Genomic DNA, 23,219 nt, shown 5'->3' on the forward strand with positions numbered 1-23,219 from the left:
CAAGTGGAGAAAAGAATCTGCCTTTCCACTAGTAGGAGAGAGGGAGCTGGGCAACTTTACTTTTATTTTTCGTGCCCATTTTAATATTCGTAGGTGAGAGGACTTAGATCGAATGAACCAGAAAAATAATAAATGCCATTGCGAATAGAAATAGAATAAGAATTGAGTAAAATTTGAATATAGTCAGATTAAAACAGGATCAGATTTGGAATACACTAATGAGTGAGACAACGTAATTAGGACTGAAATAAAATTGGATTAGGTAAGCGAGTGAAAAAAATGCTACCGCATTTCTTCCGCACAAGACCAATTACTCACCTCTAATTTATTGGTTTACCTCTTTTAAAATTGCACTCCATTGACTATAGGGGATCGGCCAATTACAGCCAGGCCGCCATCGCGGAAACCAAGCTACAAACTCGGGCAAAGAAGAGAACGACAGCAGCAATCGATGCACACCAAAGCGTGTTCTTCCTGACTGCCTGAGGAGAAAACGGCAGTTGCTGCCACCGTTACTGCACAAATTAATGTTCCATGTAGCCCTCATTCAAAAGGGCCGCGCAAACGATTCTCAGATGAGGTTGATAAGCCCACGGCCTCGGCTTCATACTTTGAGGCATCGAAAACGAAACTTCTCTCACGTCACATAACACTCTCAGTCGCGTTCTTAATGTGGATGTCATTCTCGACATGTAACATTAAAGGGAACAGTCATCTCAATCGCGGAGGCGTAAAGAAAATAATAAGCGACAGCACGATATTTTGATATCGAAGAAAAAGTACATCAGATACTGGAGAAAGCAGCGGGAGCAACCTATATACAATGTGCCGGCCACTATGCGAGTAGATACGGTGCATGAATCATCCCGTGGAGTCCGCGAACGCGAGTTAAATATAAATTTCTTTTTCTGAGCTATTTAGGCTCCGACAGCCGAACTGTTTTCATATGTGATCTATCCTAGCCCTTTAGGTCGTGCGAGCAAAAAACAAACAAACGAAAAAACCCAAAGTCTCTCATGCTTTAAATCATTCCGACTTTGACAGCCTGCCCCTCAATCCGCATTGATAATAACTATGATGAGATAATGCCATGAGACCCACAACAGAACTAGCAGCACGTCAGAAGAAATTAATTCACTGGTGCAGGCGAATGTCACTTGGCCAGTTAAGCATATGAGCATGCATAAGTCGCCACATGGTATTCGTTTACTCAGGTCATGCCCCGAAGCCGCAGTGATAACTATGATGAGATAAGTTCGCGAGACCTGCAACAGAAACAGCACGTGGGAAGAAATTTTTAACAGGCGGCAGAGAATACCACGTGGCTACCAAATTATACGTGCAGCAATTACAGTCGCCCCGTAGTATTCGTTTGCTCGTTTTGCGCACCATTACAAGGTGAAAGTACACAATAAAAATTTGGTGCACTTTATAAAACCTCGCATACTTATAAATGGGTCCAAAACGCACGTCACGACATGCGAAAATTAACCTGCCACCCGTGACAGTGGCGCACATGCACGGAGAAAACGGTGCGCACGCATTTGCATTTAGGTTAGGTCATATATATATCTGAACGGTGCGCTGCCACATGCACAAAAAAACGCGTATTGTATAACTATAGCGGAAACATGGTACACGATCGAGCTAACGCTTGCGAACTGAATTCGCATCGGGCGTCAGACATGCGATGCACGAGATATTCGCGGTACAGTACCAGCACGAGACTGAAACTGCATTAATAAAGCCCAACAAAGGCATATACAGCTGAAAAGCAGGTGGCTGTTCTGTACAGAAATCTGAACCAGTAGACACAATGAGACCCATACACCATTAAAAGTACAAAACAATTATGAAAACAATAGCCTTTCATATTATTGACATCTATGGGTGTGTGAGCGTACTGGTCTTATGGGCCTGTTGGTATATACAAATGCACTATTTGGCCAATAATGCCAATATTCCAGCAAGCCTCTAAGACCAGTACACTGACACACCCATAGCTGTCAACAATCTGATAGGCTATTGGTGTCCTGTGGGTTTTTTTTGCTAGGGTCCTCAATCCTCGCCAGTGTGTCAGAGTTGTCATGGCCGCCAAAGCTGTGCAAATGTGGACCTAATGAACACGAATCCGATGTCTGAAATGCAGCGCCAAAGTGCGCTAACTGTGAACAGGTCCACTCCGCGTATTGTAGGTGAATGAATGAATGATGATGAATTTTTATGGCGCAAGGGCATCTGAGGCTAAAGAGTGCCATAACACAAGCTTGTTTCTTCTACTCAAGGTGGGGTCAAAGACCCATTTCCCAAGCATTTCTCCCTAAAGAAGCCGAGCACCCGGCGGGGCAAAGCTTGTACCCATTGTATCACCGGTGTGTACTCTGCAGCACTGGGCATCGAACCCCGAAACTCCCGCATGCGAGGCGGATGCTCAACCACTACGCACCCGCTGCGATGCGTATTGCAGTTCTTGCCCATCCTGGAGGAAATAAAAGAACAACAAATATGTTCCCTGGATTTGTGCAAATTGTTTCCACGGTTCCTGGCATGTTGTTTACTTTAGATTTGATAGTTAATTACATAATTTTCTTACCCTTTCTGGAAAAAGAAAACAAAGTTATATAATTAGCTATTAAAACTAAACGAAACATAAGATTCCAGGAAGCATGGAAACAATTTGCAGAAATACAGAGAATATTATTGTTCATAGCAAGAACGAATTTCGCCGATGTGGAGCGACGGGGCGGGGCACCTGTCGCGGAATAGTAGCGCGTTCCCGACTTTCCGAAAGGGAACGCTATCGCGTGCAGGTTCAAACAAAACAAAACGAAGCCGTATTTATAATTTAAAGAAAAGGGGCCAATAAGAAACGGAAACGAAGACAAGAAAAACTCCCTCAACACGCAAACTCTACAGAATAAAGGAGAGAGTTCACCAGGTATTGAGCGTCCCAGGTGAAGCGGGGATGCCTTGTAGACAGTACGGAACGCTGGTTGATGAATTGCGACGTGTCGCTGGCGTTGCGTCGACGGAAGCGGCGAAAGAGAGCCAGGTGGTATTAGGAGCGGAGAAAATTGCAGGAAGACGCCGGTGGCCTTCAGTCAACAGCCCAAAGAACATGGCAGCAGTAGAAGGAACAGCCGAGACCCGTCGATGGCGGCCCGAAACGCCAGAGGCTTACTGCAGGCTATAATAATAATAATAATAATAATAATAATAATAATAATAATAATAATAATAATAATAATAATAATAATAATAATAATAATAATAATAATAATAATAATAATAATAATAATTGGTTTTCCGGGAAAGGAAATGGCGCAGTATCTGTCTCATATATCATTGGACACCTGAACTGCGCCGTAAGGGAAGGGGGAAAGGAGGGAGTGAACGAAGAAAGGCAAAATAAAGAGGTGCCGTAGTGGAGGGCTCAGGGATACTTTGATCCACAGACCGACATATTACTAGCGTTAAAAAACAGGACAAAGAGCAGAAACGCACATTACAGACGCTAGACTTCAACTGCCGTTTATTGCACACGTAGGATGAGAAATCACTATGGGCATCTGTGCATGCTCGATATACAAGACAAATTTGATTAACACGATCGCTGGTTATCGCCCACATATAAAGTACAAAAGAAAAAAGAAAAGCAAATTGGCAATAGATTGAAGCGCGTGCTTTTTGCCAGGTATGCAATTTCTATACGTTTGAGGGCTATTGAAGTGGAGCTCACGCATTTCTCCCCTGCTTTATCGATACAGAAAGCCTCAAATATTTCCCTATCAATCTGCTTGTCGAACCGCCTCAGCACGCGAGTGCTGCGAAAAAGAAGGTTGCACTCTTCCTCCTCTATTTCGCCATCTTTCGTCGTTTTGCACTTGCGGCAATGGGCCGCCAAATGGCCGCCTCCCATCAGCGCTGCGACTGTTGTTCTATGCTTGCGCAATCTTTCATTCGGGCACTGGCCCGTAGGGCCTATGTAGCACTTGCCACAAGACAGTGGTATCAGGTAGACCACTCCAATGATGCAGTTAACAAACCGCGTGGCATGCTTGGTTCCACAGGCTCTGGCTTCCTTGGTGGTGTTCACCATGTGGCACATCCTGGACATTTTGACATCCTGGACATCCTGGACGTCGAGGTTACTTTCGTCGGTAACGTCGGGCAGCATGGCGTCGAGTGTGGTCGTGGCCTCCCTCCCGTGGACGAGACTAAATGGTGTCATTTGGGTGGTCTCTTGCACAGCGGTGTTGTAGGCGAACACCACATAGGGAAGAATGACGTCCCATGTCTTGTGTTCTGCGTCTACGTACATAGAAAGCATATCGGCGATGGTCTTGTTGAGGCGTTCTGTAAGCCCGTTTGTCTGCGGATGGTACGCAGTTGTTCTCCGGTGACTTGTATGGCTGTGCTGCAGAATGGCCTGGGTTAGCTCCGCCGTGAACGCTGTCCCCCTGTCTGTTTTCAGTATTTCGGGGGCGCCGTGTCGTAAAAGAATGGATTCGACGAAGAATTTGGCGACTTCTGCTGCTGTGCCGTTCGGGAGGGCGTACCTGGTGGGATAATCGGTCGCCACAATAATCCACTTGTTGCCCGTCGTTGATGTTGGGAAGGGGCCAAGTAGGTCCATACCGACCTCCTGGAAAGGTCTTGATGGCGGTCGAATCGGCTGCAGGAACCCTGCTGGTCTTTTTGGTGGCGTTTTCCGGCGTTGGCATTCACGACAACTCTTAACGTAGTGCGCGACGTCGGAGGATAGACGAGGCCAGTAATATCTCTCTTGGATTCGGCGGAGGGTGCGAGTAAACCCGAGGTGGCCAGCCATTGGTTCGTCATGCGAAGCCTGCAGAATTTCCTCCCGAAGGCTCTTCGGGACGACGAGAAGGTAGGCGGCCTTGTTCGGTGAGAAATTCTTCTTCACGACGATTCCCTGTTGCAGACAGTAGGACGATAGTCCACGCCTGAAGAGGGCAGGAGTTGAAGGAGACTTCCCCTCAATATACTCGTACAGGCGCTGTAGGTCAGGATCAGATTGCTGCTGTCGTGCGAAGTCGCTGGAACTTAGCAGTCCAAGGAAAGCGTCGTCGTCATCGTCTTTTGGCGGCGTGTCGACAGGGGCTCGTGACAGGCAGTCAGCGTCGGAGTGCTTTCGCCCAGACTTGTAGACCACCGTGACGTCGAATTCTTGGAGGCGCAAGCTCCATCGAGCGAGACGGCCAGAGGGGTCCTTCAAGTTAGCCAGCCAGCACAATGCATGGTGGTCGCTCACAACCTTGAACGGGCGTCCATACAAGTAGGGACGGAACTTCGATGTAGCCCACACGATCGCAAGGCACTCCTTTTCAGTGGTCGAATAGTTCGCTTCTGCTTTCGACAATGAACGACTTGCATATGCTATTACTTTTTCGACTCCTTCGTTTTTCTGGACGAGCACGGCGCCTAGACCAAAGCTGCTTGCGTCGGTATGGATTTCTGTCTCGGCGTTTTCGTCAAAGTGCCCTAGCACCGGTGGAGACTGCAGGAGACGCTGAAGTTCGTTGAAGGCTTCCGCTTGTGCCGAATTCCATGTGAATGGTACGTCTGCCTTGGAGAGCTTGGTCAGAGGTTCCGCGACGCGCGAAAAATTCCTCACAAAGCGTCTGTAATAAGCACACAATCCCAGAAATCTGCTGACCGCCTTCTTGTCACGAGGCTGCGGGAAATTGGCAATGGCGGCTGTCTTCTGCGGGTCGGGGCACACGCCGTCCTTGCTGATGATGTGGCCGAGAAACAATAGTTCGTGGTAGGCAAACCGGCACTTTTCAGGCTTCAGGGTAAGTCCGGATAACTTGATTGCGTCGAGTACTGCCTTCAGCCTCCGGAGGTGTTCCTCGAAGCTCGCTGCGAAGACTACAACGTCGTCTAGATAGACGAGACAGGTTTGCCATTTGAGGCCTGCCAACACTGTGTCCATTACCCTTTGGAAAGTTGCGGGTGCGGAGCAAAGCCCAAATGGCATGACTTTGAACTCGTACAGTCCGTCCGGTGTGATGAAGGCAGTCTTTTCCCGGTCTCTTTCGTCGACTTCAATCTGCCAATATCCACTCTTGAGATCCATCGACGAGAAATACTTGGCGTGGCAGAGCCTGTCCAGAGTGTCGTCGATCCTCGGGAGGGGGTAGACGTCTTTTTTCGTAATCTTGTTCAGTCGCCGATAATCGACGCAGAATCGAAGAGCACCGTCTTTCTTTCTCACTAGAACGACCGGTGCCGCCCATGGGCTCTTAGAAGGTTGGATGACGTCGTCGCGAAGCATTTCCTCTACTTGGTCCCGGATGGCCTGTCGTTCTCGCGGCGACACACGGTAAGGGCTTTGGCGGAGAGGTCTGGTGTGTTCGTCGGTTATAATTCGATGTTTGGCTATCGTCGTTTGTCGCACCTTTGATGACGAGGCGAAACATTCGCTGTAACTTTGAAGAAGAAGGGTGATTTTCTCTTGTCGGTGCCGGGGTAATGCTGGGTTGATGGCGAACGTGGGAGCATGGTCTTGCTTTAGGCTGTCATTTGCAGGTTCGTCGGAGATGATGAAGGCGTCCAGTAAATCAGTTGCTTCGTCCAAGAACGCAATTGTAGTGCCTCTGTTGAGGTGTCGGTATTCTTCGCTGAAGTTCGTGACCAGTACTTCGGATTTTCCATGCCGCAAATGAGCGATGCCTCTTGCGACGCCAAGTCGTCTAAGAGCAACTGCGTGTTTCCCTCGATAATGCCTTCTGCGTCTTCGAAATTTCTTGCACAGACGGGGACGATGACGCTGGACCGGGGTGGGATGGTTAGTTCTTCATCGAGAACACTGAGGGCCTTTGATTGCTCTGGGGTCGTTTTCGGAGGTAAAGCTTCGTCCGTCGAAAGCGTGATGGACTTGGACTTGAGGTCGATGACTGCGCGGTGCTGTGTCAAGAAGTCCATCCCCAGAATGACGTCACGGGAACATTTCTGAAGTACGACGAATACTGTCGGATATGTGTGTCCGTTGACAGTCAGTCTCGCAGTGCACCTTCCTGATGGCGTGATGATGTGTCCGCCTGCTGTGCGTATCTGCGGGCCATCCCAAGTCGTCGTTACTTTCTTGATCCGGTCGGCGAAGGAACCACTCAGCACGGAATAGTCAGCTCCCGTGTCGATTAGAGCAGTAACGTTTCCGCCGTCGACAGTCACCTCTAGATCGGAAGTCCTTGCTCTTGCGTTGCACGTAACTTTCGGCGTCGGGTCACGGCTTGGTCGGTGATTGCGACTGCGGCTGCAGGGGCTTGTCGATGTCGGTGGCCTGGGGGTCTCTAAGTTGCGTCGTGTCGTCGTCGGTGCGGCGTCGCCGTGAGTTCTCGTCGTTGGAGGGTCTTCGTTTTTTTGCCGGGAAGCAACCTCACCTCCTAAGGTTGCTGTTTTCAGTTTCCCCTACGGGGGCTGGGGGACCTTCCTCGCACAGCCGCTGCGTAGCTGTGGCGGGGCGACGTGAAGCGCGAGGCTCGCGGCGAGGGTGAGCGGGAAAATCGGCTCGACACGTATTCGTCGCGGCGCAGGTAGTCGTCGATTTCTTGTGGATGTTGGCCGAAGCGTGGTCGTGGTGCGTCAACGGCGAATCCGCGAAGACCGATGCGTCGGAACGGGCAGTGACGCAGGACGTGACGGGCTTCACCGCAGTGGAAGCACAGCGGACGGTTGTCACGGGTTCTCCAGGTGCCGCATTTCCTTGGGCCCGAACGTTGTTCGTAGGTCGGGTGGGCGGGGCCCGGAGGGCGGCGGTCCAGCACTGCTGGCTCACGTCGAATAGGGCTTGGGGTGGCACGTCGAGGCGCGGGCTTGCGTACTGCAGCGACGTAACTCATGGCTGGAGCTTGAGGTTCAGTCGTCGCAGAAGGGGAGCCAAGCGCATGCCGCACTTCTTCACGGACGACTTCCGTCAGGCTCGCTACTTGAGGTTGTGAAGATGATGGCAGCAGCCGGCGTAGTTCTTCGCGGGCGATTTCACGGATGATCTCCCGCAAGTCGCTGGTTGTAGTCGTCGTGTCCGGAAAGCTGGAGCAGACCTGCGGTGGTCGGTTGTACTGCCTTGTGCGGGCGTCCAGGGTCTTCTCAATCGTTGACGCTTCTTCGGCGAATTCGGCGACAGTCTTGGGCGGATTTCGTACGAGGCCAGCGAAAAGAGACTCCTTTACGCCCTGCATTAGATATCCGGTTCTCTTCTCCTCCGTCATATTCGGGTCAGCTCGGCGGAAAAGACGCGGCATTTCTTCGACGTACATGCTGACAGTTTCATTTGGGTGCTGCATCCGTGAGTCCAGCAGCATCTGCGCCTTTTCCTTCCGGAGAATGTTGGTAAACGCCTTCACGACTTCAGACTTGAATAATTTCCAGGTCTTCAAGGTAGTCTCGTGGTTTTCGTACCACGTTCTTGCAGGACCGTCAAGGGAAAGAAAACATAGCGGAGCTTCATGTCATCTTCCCACCTGTTAAATGTAGCCACGCGCTCAAAGTTGTCTATCCAATCTTCCGGGTCGTCGCCAGGGTAGCCGTGGAAGGTTGGAGGCACCCGTGGCTGGTGGAGCATGACAGGGGTGGACGTCGCTGGCTCGGTCATGGTGGGCGCTGGAGCTTGTTGTCGTTGTCGAGTAGGATCCGGTAGTAATCCGTGCTGAGCTTGCAGGCCTTGAAGACGGCGGCTGTGTCGTACCTCGGGATCTTCTTGGCTCTCGTTCTCTACGGTGGATCTTCCAGGTTGGGTTGGGTGCATGTACCCCGCACCTCCACCAGATGTCACGAGGTGGTGACGGGAACTCCGCCGGGGTCACGTAGCACCGACTGGGGTCCGGTCTTGAGGAAGGCACAGAGCAGCTCGTAAGAGAATACTTTAATAGGCTGGCTTACGCCCACTAAGAACAGCTCTGAAAACTCAGCGGCGGCGATAGCAGCGAACGTGCTCGGCGGTCGTCGACTAACAGAATGCCCGCCGCTCTTAGCCGTGCTCGATTTTAAAGGCGGCAAAGAAAGTTCCAGAACATAATAGGCACACTTGCGCTAGGCTAGGAAAAATCGAGATAACTCTGGTCGCGTCTCGCGTCCCAGAAAATTGATAATGCGGCGTGCCTGCCGCGATAAGAAGATCCCCCAAGCGAAGCAGCGCCGGGGGGTGACTGAGCCAAAAGTTCGCCCCGCGAGCGAGAGCAGCAGGTTCCAGACAAAAAGCAAGCTTCGCGGCAATATATACCTATCCTGCGAAAGATCGGTCCTCCGATCGAAACGGCCAGTGAAAAAAATGTTTCCTTAAATGATGCATATACTTCGATGTGTGTATATATATATATATATATATATATATATACTTCGATGTATATATATATATATATATATATATATATATATATATATATATATATATATATATATATATATATATATATATTGACCCTTATCTGACAGTAACAATACATGAATTAAAAGATCTTTTAGAGCAGCTACCAGAGACCTATCCGCTAGTGGTTATTTAATGCACATTCCTCCTGAGGGAATGAAAAAAAGGACACCCTAGGTGGTGGTGGCGGAAACTTTATTAGACACAGGGGAGTTTAGGACGCTCAGGTCCTTGGGCCTTCGTACGGCCCCACTGCTTTCAAACGTTCTTGTCCCGGAGGCTCACGACGCTACCAAGCCCCCCAAGCCTAAGCCCAAGCCTACCTAAGTGGTAAGGTGGTCCAGGCCCCACGGGGGAGGATCCGCCGGGCAGAGGAAAAGAATATGATCGAGAGGGGCTTTGGGGTGGTGGCAGAGGGTACAGGAGGGGTCTGTGTGTACTCGCTGATAGCGCGCGAGCGTATATAAGAGGGGGGGGGGGCGGGGGTAAGGTGCGTGTGATCGAGAGTGGCTTTGGGGTGGTGGCAGAGGGTACAGGAGGGGCTTGTGTGGACTTGGTGATAGCGAGCGAGCGTATATAAGGGGAGGGTTAGGTGCCTGCGATCGAGAGTGGCTTTGGTGTGGTGGCAGAGGGTACAGAAGGGGTTTGTGTGGGCTTGGTGATAGCGGGGGCGTATATAAGGGAAGGGTAAGCTGCGTGTGATCGAGAGTGGCTTTGGTGTGGTGGCAGAGGGTTCAGGAGGGGTTAGTGTGTACTTGGTGATAGCGGGAGCGTATATGAAGGGAGGGTAAGGTGCGTGTTTGGAGCCGCCTCCAAAGTGTCTGGTGATAATCCTCGAGGGAGGGATAGGATGAAGGTAGAGCCGACGCTCAGCTGTGCAGGCCTTCGTCAGTTCACTGAATGAATGCATGCGCTCCCGTGAGAACCCCAGATCGGAGGCCGCCGGTGCCCGGTTGAGAGAACCTTGGTCTAAAGCGCTGGCCGTCTCGTTTCCGGGAGTCCTGGAGTGGGCAGGCATCCATATGAGCTCCAATCGGCGGGGCGGGGGTACGGCGATGGAGTTCGGTTTGCGAAATGCAGAGACGTGAACTCTCCCGCGGGCGAAATTAAGTGTGGCAGTCCGATAGTATTTACCGGGCCTCCGTGCGCGTGATGGCTAGGGCAATGGTGGCCTCTTCAGTCTCCTCCGAAGTGGCAGTGGGGGATATGTGAAGGGTGGCAATCGGTTGTAGGGAGGGGTTCGGGATGGCTAGAACCGCGTCCTCGCCTGTGCATGCGGCACCCACCCATACGGCATACGGTTCGGTTCCATAGTACTTGTGGAGCGCCCGTGCGCGAGCTCTGCGGCAGAGTTCGTGGTAGGTGGGGTACATGTTTTTGGGGAGAGGTTTAATAAGTAGTTCGCGATGAGTGTGGTGGGGGCCTGGAGCTGTGTAGGATCCGTGGGTGGTATCCTGATATCTAGGGTGTGTAGGATGTGTCTGCCGGTGGTGGTTCTCGCGAGACGTATGTATTGTGTCTGTCGGTGGGCCTCGATAAGCTCACCTATCGTGTTGTGTAGGCCTAGCTGGAGGAGTTTTTCGGTGGAGGTATGTAGGGGTAGGTGCAGTGCTGTCTTAAATGCGGTACGGATCATGGCATCCAGGGTGGAGATTTATATTCCCTGGAGTTTCAGGTATGGGAGCGTGAAGAGAAAGCGGCTGAGGACGGAGGCATTAATGAGATGACATAGGTCATCCTCCTTTATGCCCCATTGGTGTCCAGAAACTGGGCCCAGTATCCGGAGGGTGTGTACCTTACCGGTTTTCCAGTGTCACGGTTATGTGGGCTGCGGGGCAGTTTCGGGTTGTGGGGCGGAGTATGAGGAGCTTCGACTTCTCCAGAGAGCATGAGAGTCCGATACTCCGCGCATGTGTTTAGGTAGTGTAGCTGCCGACTGCAGACGCCATTGAACCCAATGAACGCCGGCGGCCTGTTGCTCCAGTGCGACGTTTCTTCCAAGACATTGTCAACTCAATGCAAGCGGTGCACACCTTTCTGTCACTACTGCCAGCCACATAGCTCAAAGCGTGATTGAGGTGTCCAGGGAGCCAGTTATGCGCCTTTCCTTTCCTCAAAATCAACAGAGCCTCAAACTTTAATGCAGCGCAAGTGAACCCAATGAATGCCGGTGGCCAGTTGCTCCACTGCGACGTTTCTGCCAAAACACTGTCAATGCAATGCAATCGGTGCACACCTTACTGTCACTACTGCCAGCCATTAGGCTCAAAGCGTGACTGAGGTGTCTGGGGAGCCGGTTATGCACGTTTCCTTTAATTTCCTTTTGTGACTTTTGCGCACAAATCAAAATTGACGAAGACAACTACGTGCAATGCACAGTGCGAGAGGGTGTAGCAGTTTAACACAAGGCGTGATCGGCTGTGGCGATAGCGTACTGCTCTCGTGCAGTGGGCAGTGAAGCTGATCTGTTTGCACTGCCATGTACTCGAAACCAAGTGGCGGCAATATATATTTTGTCTGTTCAGCTATCTGGAAGGGTTTAGACAAACAGCCTTCCTTCAGGATTGCTAGTGAACTAGTAGTTTCGCACTAGAAGCAGCATTTGGCAACACTCGGCAACGACCCGCGGCTTCTTTTATTACTCCGCTGGCCATTAGCAACAGTAAACCAACTCAGCTGTTTATTGTTTGACTATATTAAACAAGCCCCACATGAAAATTCGAGAGCTTATGTTTTTTACCCTTTGATTAGCTTCTTGTTTTGGTGACAATAAAGGTTTCTCCAGCGGACTAATTTTTTGTCGTGGAGGAATTCTGAGCGTTGGTCCTGAACGTGAGCGGAGCCTCGCTACAGACTTAAGTTGTATCCGACTAGTAAATATCAGTCAAGTTTAGCGAACCATAATGTGATGTTATCTTTCTAGCACTATTACAATCTCACGTATTTCAAAAAACGCCCCGCTGTGCTGGTGATTTGGATCTGTCGTATGAATACTTGGTTCTGAGCGGGCTACTCTGTGCGGCACACTTTGCGGCAGAAGTAAGCTGGTGCGAAGAAATAGTTCGTGGCGATGATGAATGTGGATCATTATAAAAGACGTGCTTTTTTTCGTGTTGGGAAAGGATTTTCTGTGCTTAGGGTACCATGAAATGAGAATATTTCGCTGCAGTATATTTTAAACATCCTGAACAGAGAAGAGAATAATGAGACTGGCGTGCTTATTAGATAGTGGCCCAACCTAGTGGAGCCCAGGTTGCAAAATAATTGCAAAATGTGGGGTTTGGCATCCTGAAGCGACGCATGGGCTATAAGGGGCGCCATAGAGGAGGGCTTCGGATTGATTTAGGCATCCTGGGGCAATTACTGAGCGCTAACATCACAGAGTACAGAAGCGCCTTTTGTGTTTCGCCTCCATCCAAGAATTGCGACCGCTGCGGCCGGGACTGGGCCTGGGTCCTCCGGCTCAGTAACTGAACGACATAACCATCGCGCCAGCGCACAGCATCCTTTCCAAGGTTGCTTTAATTTACGAGAAACAATCTGGCGGAAGGCAAATTTAACTTCTGTTCCTCGCAGTGAGCCCTGCTCACCTAAATAAACCGGGGCAAGGTTGCTTTTAGTCAACAAGGTTCCCTATGGGCAATAGGAGTGAAATGTGCCTTTCTTGTTTTTTAAAAAGGTTTACCCCTGAGATTGAAGGCACAAGTCTGCGCTAAAGTTTTCTTTTTGTTGCGTAGGACATGGAGATCAAGAAATAAAATGTTTGGAACAAGATATCGATGTGCCAGATATGCTATTGATATAAATGCTAAATCATGTATATAGAAATTAATTCGAAACTACCCTCGTAATACAGTCGAACCTTGTTATAACGAAATCGTTTATAAAGAAATAATGAATATAACAAAGGAATGACCATTCCCCTTAGAAGCTCGGTCAACACGGGCAATAACGAAGCTGCGGTTATAACGAAGTGATCCCTGGACCCCTTAAACTTCGTTATAACAAGGTTTAAATATATATTCTTTGTAACCATTTGGTAGCTTGTTTTGAAAGTCTAAATAACTTATTGCAAAATGCCTCGAGATTCTTCCTCATTCATGTCAATGTGGAATTGGCTCATTTTTAACCCCCCCCAAAATACCTTCTCGTATATGTCAAGAGCCTTTTAGAAACGTTTTTCGCCTAAGTTGACTGCTGAAAACAGTACGCGAGGTTTGTGCGAGCGGAGGTGTGGAGAACTTATCTTCAAATGGGCATTTCAAGCTGTTCGAACCAAGCTTCCAAAAGCAAGCAGCACGTTGTTGCTCACTTGCGCGGCCGACAGTACATTGTTAAGGGCATGTTGCGCAAGTCAGAGGATATTTTTTGTATGGTTTCGTTGGATTGCGTGATTACGCTTAGGTACGCAAATTCTAATCTTATTTCGTGGCGCTGCAATTTTTATTTTAAAAGGATGCAAAGCTTGTTCAGAAGCGCCCTAGCTGTCTACCTCATTTCGTCAAGTTGCCGCTTGAGTAATTCTTTCTGCAGTGCTGACTTTCTGCATTATTTGCTTTGTAACTGCCATTGATTTTTATTGCTCTTGTAGACTTAACGCCATCTGCCGAGGGTCGTACAATAGGGGGAGGTGTAATTGGAAACACCAATCAAGAAATTCACAGCACGATTACCACTGGTTAACACCAGATTCAGTGACAGCTGTTAAGGTATTTGTACTTTATGATAACTTGTTGTAGTGATTATAAGAGCGACCTTATGTAATTCTAGGGCGCTCTTTTTACAGTTTTCCACACATGGTCATTTTTCATTTGTCTGCTCTCTAGTCCGCTGTTCTAGAAGCGCAGCGTGGCCGATGGTCTTCTCCTCGGTCGGTGAAAGTGTACGGTCTCCCTGCACATTCCTTCCTCCTTGCACAGTGCATATGGCAACACACCCACTGGTTACACTGACGACGTCATCCTATTACGACGCGACATCCGGGAACGGGCACATAACAGCTGTCGCTGTAAAACATGAGCGATATATTTGCCTGGTCATTGTGCATTCGCTTTGTGTGTGAAAGGTGCCGCATTCGGGTCCCAGTATCCTCGAGGACTGTCCTGTCCCATAAAGTCCACAAGTGTCCCCGGGCCATATGCTCGGATTTCTCAGCTGAAACTCCTGGCAAAATGTGTCACAGTGAGAGAGCTGCCATTGATGACTCTTTGAAATGCTGCAGCTTTTTTCACAGCGTATAAGAAGTTCACTTTTAAAGTCATCTTGCTGTGACAAAATTGGTAGGATGTTTCTTTTTGAGTTGTGCTGGTTTCTAATATTTTTAATTCCCCTAAGTGACCGTGCGTAATATATAGGACTTCAGCACGGTCTTTTACTCAGCCCGGTGCGATGCAAAAATGCAGACTTACACAACGCGGCTTTCGAAGATACGCAAGTGGCCTTATGCACGCGCGGCGTTCTGCGCCATTTTTTAAACCGCTTAAACTTACGTGCAACGCCTGCTGGAGGCCGCCTCAGACTACGTCTTCATTTAGAGCACAAATAACAAGGTCACCTTGAAAAACGTATGTGGAGGTAATCTGCTGTATTCTGTCACACAAGTGGCTGTATTTGCGTGCTCACAGTTTATTTATTGTTATATTTGGAACTTACATGTTGAAGTGAGGAGCTGTACTGCAACCTGTAGGTCCCCTTCGAACTGAAGCTTCGCTGCCGTTTTGTCCGTACATATGTTCAGTAGTCCTAAAGGATGCTGTTGTGCGTCATTGCTCCCGGGGACACAGGAGAATGCCTCTACTATGAGATATGCTCACACAAGCGAAATGGCAGCTAGTCGTGTACTCCGACATGCAAGTTTGATCGTGCACCCAAAAAACGTTTTTCTCATACCGCCGAGCTGCAAAAGGAGTAGTACTGCAGTGTTGGCATTATTTGTTGCCTGCTTCCCTACAGGCTGCCGCCCAGCAGTTCGAGGATGCTGGAGTCTACGCCGAAGGAGGGGCTCTGTGTGACGATCCCCTTGAGAACTGTGCGATCATGGGTAAGCGATCGCCCAGGGAGCGGGAATCGTTCATTCCCTGGTTTTGCGTTTTCGAGAGTCAATTGACAGGTTAATGAATAAATCAGTACAACAGTTGTAATTAATAGATCAATAAATCAGTTGAAGAATCTGTGTAGGAATCACTCGATCAATCGATGTATTTGAAAGAGTCGATGGATCTATAAATCTGTCAGCAGAAAAATTGTTTATGGCCTAGATCTGTTAGTTCAGGATATACGTAGCGAAATCGCGGCGATGTCTGGTTGGGAAGAATTAATATATGAAACCCGTGCACTCATCAGGTGCGCCGTCGTGGCGGATTGGTAGCGTCTCCGCTTTAAACATCAAAGGCCCTGGTTTGGTTTTTTTATTCAGTGAGTGTGTGGGTGTTGGTGGTGGTGGTGGTGAAAGCATTTATTTGAATATTGCAGAGAGGTTGCGTGGGGAGCAATCCCTAGTGGGCCGCTCCCCTTACAGTACTAGGTGGAGTCCCTTATTGAGGGACCCCATTGGTCTGGGCCGCCACTCGATCTCGCTGAACTAGGGCTTGTTGGGCCGGTAGATCCAGGCAGCTGAGCAGGGCCGCCTCCCAGTTCTCTCGTGTAGGGGAAGGGGTTAGGGGCGGAAGAAAAGGATTGTGTTGACATGCCCAGACCATGTGGAACGTGTCAGCCACCTCCCTACAGAAAGAGCAGAGGCCAGAGAAAAAAGCGTCGAAATGTTTGAGCACTGCCGAGTACAGTAGAGTGTTAGTAAAAAGTCTAAGCAGTATTCTCTCCTCCGCTTTCCCTAGTCCCTTGAGAGGAGCCGGGTACTGACGGTTCGAGTCCCGGAGTAAAAGGTTTGCCGGTGGTGTTGGTCCGGTGATTTCCAGAAACTGGATGCACCGCTTGAAGGCTTCCCGATGATATGACTTGCAGGCGAAGCGATTTAGTGAGAAACGAACTTTTATACAGGCTATTTACAGATAGGTACAAACAAAAGTCAGTATACGGCCACAACTATCCGCGGCCGGCCTAGCCGACCGCCTGCACAGAGGCGAGGGACACCGCGTCCCAACAGTCAAACTGGCGCGCCTCGCACCAGCTCTCAACGATCACTCCCTCCGCACTCGGCCAGACCGAGCGCCTGCCAGCTAGGAGTCGCTAGAGACCGAAGCCCACGGGCGCGGCTCCCTTCGCGGGTGCACCTCGAAGATGCCCGCGCCCCTTTCCACACGTAAAAATAAACTGCTAACTGTGGCTCATCAGTTTTGACGAATAGGAAAGCTCAGAACTGGTGTCAGCGTTTTCCCTTACCCCCGAGTTCCTCCCCTCCCTAGGTGGTCTCGCAATTCATCGCAAAGGGGACAGGGGTCCAAGGTCGAGACCGGCAGATAGCCCCGCCGTCCGGAGCGGCAAAGGAAACCGCAAGGAGGAAATGGGGAGACTAACCAAAAAGGCATAAGTCCCCTTCTAAAGGCGTGCACCAAAGCAAAACAAAATAAAACAAAACCGGACGCGCAGCCTAGGTCACTGCCCTCTCGCGGATTATTCGCAACACATGTACAAAAATATGCGACAGCGCGCCGAACCCTACACCCGGTAATAAGCGGAGATATCTTTGAAAGTTAACAGAGGATAGGAGGCCTGGTCCAGATCGGTAGGGTCTACATCGGGGGCCCAGTTAGTGAGTGCGCGGGCGACCGAGTTGGCGGCCTCATTCCCTGGAAGGCCCTGGTGGCCTGGAGTCCAAATGAGAAATTGGGTCGTGGGGTCCTGATCCCGAGCTGCTCTCCGAAGTGTTCGTTGCGCTGTTGGCGTCATCCAGCCCAGTTCATAATTCTGGCAAGCCCCTCTCGAGTCAGATATGATGAATTTAGATTCAGCGTGGAATGCGGCTAGGGCAACTGCTACCTCCTCTGCGTGGGTTGTGCGAAGTGCCTTAAAAGTGAGACCGTTCACCTGTCTTCCCTCGTGAACGACTGCGGCCGTGTACCATCCTCCCCTGGAATGATGTGGGCCCGCAACGTCTACATAGAAAACGCTGTGTTTGGAGCCATAATGGCGGTGCATTGCATTCGCCCGCGTCTGATGCCGTCCATTGTGGTTCTCTCTGTCCATTTTGGTAGGAAGGGGTCGAACACGAAGGGCGCCTCTCCATAGTTCCGGCAGTCGTACCCTTTCCTCGATGTGATGGTCATGGTGCATATGTAGCCGGCCCAGTAGGTGACGACCGGACACGGTCTGGGCAAGACCCGTGTATTTATTAGTGAAGTGTGCCTCGCGCAGCTCCCGATAGGTAGAATTCATAGCGCAAAAAAAGCAGGGACACAGAAAGACGACACCACAGAGCGCTATGAATTCTACCCTTGAAATGAACCAACAAGCCCAAATATCTACCCTCCCAATAGGTGTTCACCACCCCCAGTGCAAGGAGCCTCGCATTTGAGGTAGAGATCGGGAGGTTGAGCGCCCTTTTGATCATTTTGCGGAGATTAACCTCCAAGATGTCTTCGTCATGCTTGCGCAAGTGCAGGTATGAAGTTTCAGTGGCTCCCGCCACCGACCATGTGGTTGGTCTCGTGTTGCGGAACAGCTGCCGGCGGCACGGCGCCGTGGCTGGTCACGTAGTTCGTCCGGCGGTTGGTCACGTGGTACGCTGCGGCCACGGTGGGAATGCAAGCACGGCGAAACTGCGAGTTCGTGGCCGATGTAGCTTTCGCTACAAAACCGATAATTGATTAATAATCAGTAAGGCAATTGAATTGATCCCTCAATGTTTGGGCCCATGATGCGACCCTAAACCGTTTTATTCGGTTGGTTTTACTTCCTCTCTCAGCCCTCGCCACCTATTCGGATGACTGTCCCGTTTGAAGGCCCATGAAAGTTAATTGGTCTACCTAGATCGTCACCAGGCTCAGATACAGGGAAGATATCGTTTGCTCACGCGTCATTGGGAAAATGGAGAAAGACTCGACATGGTGCCTTGTAGTTGACTGGGCATACGGGACAGAGAGTTTTTTAGAAAGCGTGAATACTGGGCATGTGGCCTGCAAGGGCTACAACCGTAGCGGCAGAATACAGGAATGTAAAAGTTTGACTTTAATTTCTGAGGTCGGCTTTGTGGCATAATGCATTAGCACCTTGTTTCAGACGTGGGGGACAAAAGCCGAATAGCATTCGGTGCTTGCGACTTCTTCGCACAATCAGCAACTCCAGTCTATAATTTTCTTTTACTGTCTAACTCAAAATAATCAGCATAATAATCGAGCCACCCCCCAAACACTGCAATACTAGCGAAGATATTCATCGCGGCAGGCACAGAACATCCTCACCGGATTGCGCTTAATGGCACAGGCGCAGGTGAGGTACCGAGAAGTGCACGGGAACATACTCAGGTATCTGTTCGATGGACGGAGTGATGAACAGTCCTTTAAGGCAGGGGCACCCGGCAGCGCCCACTGGCTGTAGCCACCACAGCCCTGCATGGTTTATTTAATTCCTGTCCTGCGTTGTAACCAGCCGTCGTGAACATGAACGTGTCTGACTGTTCTTCAGGTTTGGCTTTACGAATAAATCATTCAGATCTCACTTTGAAGCAAGCTTGCCCAGCTTTTTTTTCTCCTGCACACATCGCCAGCTGAGCAGCTGAGGGAGCACACCTTCTCCAAGTCGGGAGTCTCGAAACCACCGGACCCGCCACCAGAAGCGACAGTTGCGGGCTGGCAGTCAGCCGTGCCGCCGGAGCCAGCATCCAATGACCAGCACGTGCCGCCACCCCGGCCAGCAGCGACCGCAGCTGCCCAGCCAGCTCAGAGGGCCCCGGAGGTTCGGGTATGTGAACGGCGTCTTAGCGAGGCTCGCGTGGTTTTGTCAGGTTAATTGTTTGCTAAGCCATATTTCATTATCTTCATAGCACACCCGGGGAAAGGTTCCTGTGGCAGTGGAAGCTATGAGCGTGCGCCACTAGCTCACAGGCCTGTGTCTTTTTGGGCCGTGCCCGCGTAAGTATGGACAGTGCTCTCGTGGAAGCCAGTGTCTCAGGCTGGTAGCTACCACTGCATAGCCACAGAAGCTGTCCCTTAGTACAGAATGCATTTGCAGGCAAGGCTAGTGTGAAGGGAAGAAAATAAAAAGCAATGAACATATTTGTAACTGATAGAAAACAATGCAAAAATCGCCGCTTCCATATCCTAGGTGCTCTTGCTGTATTTTCTGGACTGTAGTCCGCGGAGTGTACATGTTTTGAAAGCTGACATTTCATGCAATAGGGACAATGTGTGGGTGCAGACTATATATACGTGATGATTTTTTAAGATGATTTGAGCCAAAGAAGCCTAGAATGGCTGTCAGATAGAAAAAGAAAGTCACTTGACTGCTCCTGCAACTTTGTATCGTATTAAATCACATCGTAAGAATTAGCTTCAAGTGCTTGGATTTGTGTGCACATGCGGAAAGCCTCGGTGAATAAAAAGGGCGGCGCAGTCCTTGAACAGTTACGATGGCCTCAAGAACTGTTAAGAGACTTCACAGTAGCATTCAAGCTGAGTCTAGTTGAGCAAGCGCAAGGACTAAAGTCAATGCGAACAGCAATGAAAGAAGTTGACTTCAGTGATATAAGTACAGATGTGGACTGTAACAGAGATGTAGGATTCTGAAGACGATGAAGACCTTTATGAGTCATTTGTAGAATCCAACAGGCTTAGTTTTTTTATTTATTTCGACAGCCCCTGAGAAAGTGATTTTGACACGTTTGAAAACTGATTTTTAGTTGGTGTGATGAAAGACGCAGACTTTTACTCCTTGACAAAGAAAGTTTTGTGTGCCTGTTGTACACCACTTGTGAAAAATCTAAGAAAAACTTACTTTCAGCCAAAATTCTTTCCTGCGGGCTAAACACCAGGTACAGACTATCTAAGCAAAAACCTTTTATTTTAAGCTGAAATTTTCCTGGCAGACCAGGTGCAGACTCTATCCCGGAAAATGCACTACTTAAAAGTAGCTATTGCATGAAGAGAAACTTGGGTGCGCTAGTGAAACACTTTGTGCAACTATTGTAGAAATGCATATTATTCTGACCGATTGCACTGTTGATTGGTTACTGAATACCGCAGCTTTTTTTCAGATCCTTTTGGGAGCTCCTGTAGAAGCCGATGTATTACCTAGGCAGTCATCTTTTTTTGCCTCTTCTTCACCTTCGTCTTCTTACAAGCTCCGTTGGATAACTTGCACAACCTGTACTCTTGCCTATGTGGTCATTTATGTGGTGTACGCATATGGGGATGTGGGTGCTCTTCATTATCCAGCTGAGTTTAGAGTTACATTGTAATTCACGGGAGTTCTGCAGTGCGGACGCAGAAGTTTTGCTTTGAGTATGTAACAAGCTAGCCCTACAATGCATTCCTACATTAGAAACCTTCCAACGAAACCAGCTGCGTGTTTCACCAGTTTTTCTTGACCTTAAAGTGCACTGAACCACCCGACTGGCAGTTGAGCTTGATACGAGTGCTTTGCAAAACAGCGGCCATACTTCTCAAAGTGCTGTCACTAATTGAACAGGATTTGCCGTATACTCTTTGGTGACATTGAGCAGTGTTGAGACAGCTGGCCCGTTTGCCATTAAAGTTCCTCCCCACACCTTTTTTTGCACAATTACCCACTGGTGCCTTTGGGCATCTGGCATTGATGGGTATGATCAATTCATTGATGCCTGTAGTTTGAGCACTAAAAAATTTACCACTGTGATTTGTGTGAGCAGCTCTGAGACTGTTTTCAGCGCAAATGTTGAGTGTGCCGGTGAGGAGCTGCTAAGAGTTACCTTCGTATTCAGACAGCGGCCCACATTTTAGCATGGGTTGTTTGATGTGGTGCTATGTCATTACTGCCTGAAGTGGAGATTGGTTAAGTGCGGTGAACTGTCTTATTTGAACTTGAGGAATGCTTCTGCAAATTGGCCAGGTATATGCTTGGTGAGCTTGTTTTCTGTGGTTCAAACTATTTGACATCAAATGGTTCTTAAAGGCTACGGAATGGCACAGGGGGAGACGACAAAACAGTGATCTGACAGCGTTCGCTTGCCTTAATCTGAGACATCCAATTGTGCTAAAGAAATCCTGTCGAGACACTAATAACTAGCACACACAGCCAGTAGTTTTGCTATGATTTCATTGAAATAAAAGTGTGGGTGCTTGGAAAACATGTCAACCAGTTGGCGTAGTTGAGAATAGGTCAAGTTTTTCTTGACGAGCGTAAGACCAAATAAATTGACTGCCATTAGCCAAGTCAAAGGCAAACATTCTGAGAAGCTTCAAGACTGCATGCATATTTCTTCTTCACTGATGGTTCCAAGATGACCACTGCTTGCAACGACGTTTATTGTACTCCCAGCCTTTAGGTCAAGTACTCTTGCACTTGAGTGGCGACATGCACTTGGTCCTGTCAATGATGAAGGGACCTGTATGCAGTTCAAAACATCACGGAATTTTACCTTTAACTTGGTCAGCGCTGGTCAATCTTCGAACTGTTTGTGGTATTGCTTTGACGTATCATAACCTAGATCTGCACGCTTGCCCCTTCCTTTAAAGGCTGTTCCCAAGTTTGCCGAAGAAGATACGGCGGCTGCATTCCTGCTGAGCGAATGGACCAAGGTGGAGCGTGCCGGCCAGGCCAACTACTACGACCCTGCAAAGGCGCGCAGCGGTCGCCGAGGGGTCTGAAGGACCGCATCACCAATGGGCTCCGTTGCTCCACGTGGTCTCACGATGGTCTTTTCCTTGCACAACCAATGCTGCTTCTCATCTCAAATGCTGTGCTGAGGAAATTTGCAACACTGCTGCACGCCCACACCTCATTACAGCCAACTTTCACACTCACCTTTACGACCTAGACATATCATCCAGTGTTTCATGACTTTTTGTTACTTAACCATCTGTTGAAGTTCTTTTGTGACCATCTGGGCCTGTCAAGATTTTAAAGAGCCTGAAAAACTCATAAAGCCTGTGCAACTAAAGAACATTAGAAACTTTGTGCGTTCTCTTCCCCTTTTCGTGGTGATGGTGCTCTTATGCCGCCGTGGTGCAGGGCGCATCTCTGACTGTGTTCTGCCCTCCTGGTTCCAAGAATGCCCCGTCCAAGAACCGCCAGCATTAATGGCCGACTCGCAAAGCCTTCATCTTGTCGCATCAATCCACTGTGATAACGCAGCAACTGCCAATTTGTACCTGGAATCCCGGAAACCTGGACTCCTGGACTGTGCATGATTTCTCTGAGAGCTTTTATCTTGTACATTTACCGTGATATTGTTTCTAGAAAAGACTTTCTTTTTACTTTTGGCAGGTAGCCGACCGGTATGGCACACAATGTGCTTGTACAGTGGAATATCTGTATCTATTCTAGTCATGCAGTCTTGGTCTGTAATAGTCGTACTAGCACTGCCAAGTCATTAGCTATTTTGGAGGGACCAAAAAACCAGCTCCAGCCTGGTGATCACTGTATTGGTGCCACTTGTGAGCCCAGATGACTGGTAGGTGGCGGGTCGCTGTGCACAGGCACCTTACACTGGGTGTCGTTTCTGGAATGAATTCCTATTTTTCTTACCACTTCAGTGCCTTATAGGAGGCGAACATTTCGGTCGATTTGTGCCCACATATCAACCTTTGGCCTGTGCTGATCTCGCATGAACCCTGTCAACTTCTGGTTTGCACTGGTCTCACGTGAACGGTTCGAAGCGTCAGCTTGTCACAGGCAAAGCTTCACCAAATTTCATACTGATCCCCCATTGATTAATGTGGTGCTATGGTTGTTAATC

General features: G+C 49.3%; 1 protein-coding gene across 1 annotated transcript in view; it reads left to right on the forward strand.

Annotated features, from left to right (window-relative positions):
* LOC144098162 (uncharacterized) overlaps window positions 1–22,939 on the forward strand; it is a 59,914-nt gene extending 36,975 nt beyond the window's left edge. Inside the window, exons 7-9 of the mRNA XM_077630685.1 lie at window positions 15,344–15,431; window positions 19,053–19,246; window positions 21,997–22,939. Coding sequence (XP_077486811.1) covers window positions 15,344–15,431; window positions 19,053–19,246; window positions 21,997–22,128 — 414 coding nt within the window. The 3' untranslated portion in view covers window positions 22,129–22,939. The remainder of the gene's footprint in view (window positions 1–15,343; window positions 15,432–19,052; window positions 19,247–21,996) is intronic.
* Window positions 22,940–23,219: the final 280 nt, after the last annotated feature.

Source organism: Amblyomma americanum, chromosome 7 (genome assembly GCF_052857255.1).
Source record: "Amblyomma americanum isolate KBUSLIRL-KWMA chromosome 7, ASM5285725v1, whole genome shotgun sequence".
In the NCBI taxonomy this organism is placed as follows: domain Eukaryota; kingdom Metazoa; phylum Arthropoda; class Arachnida; order Ixodida; family Ixodidae; genus Amblyomma; species Amblyomma americanum.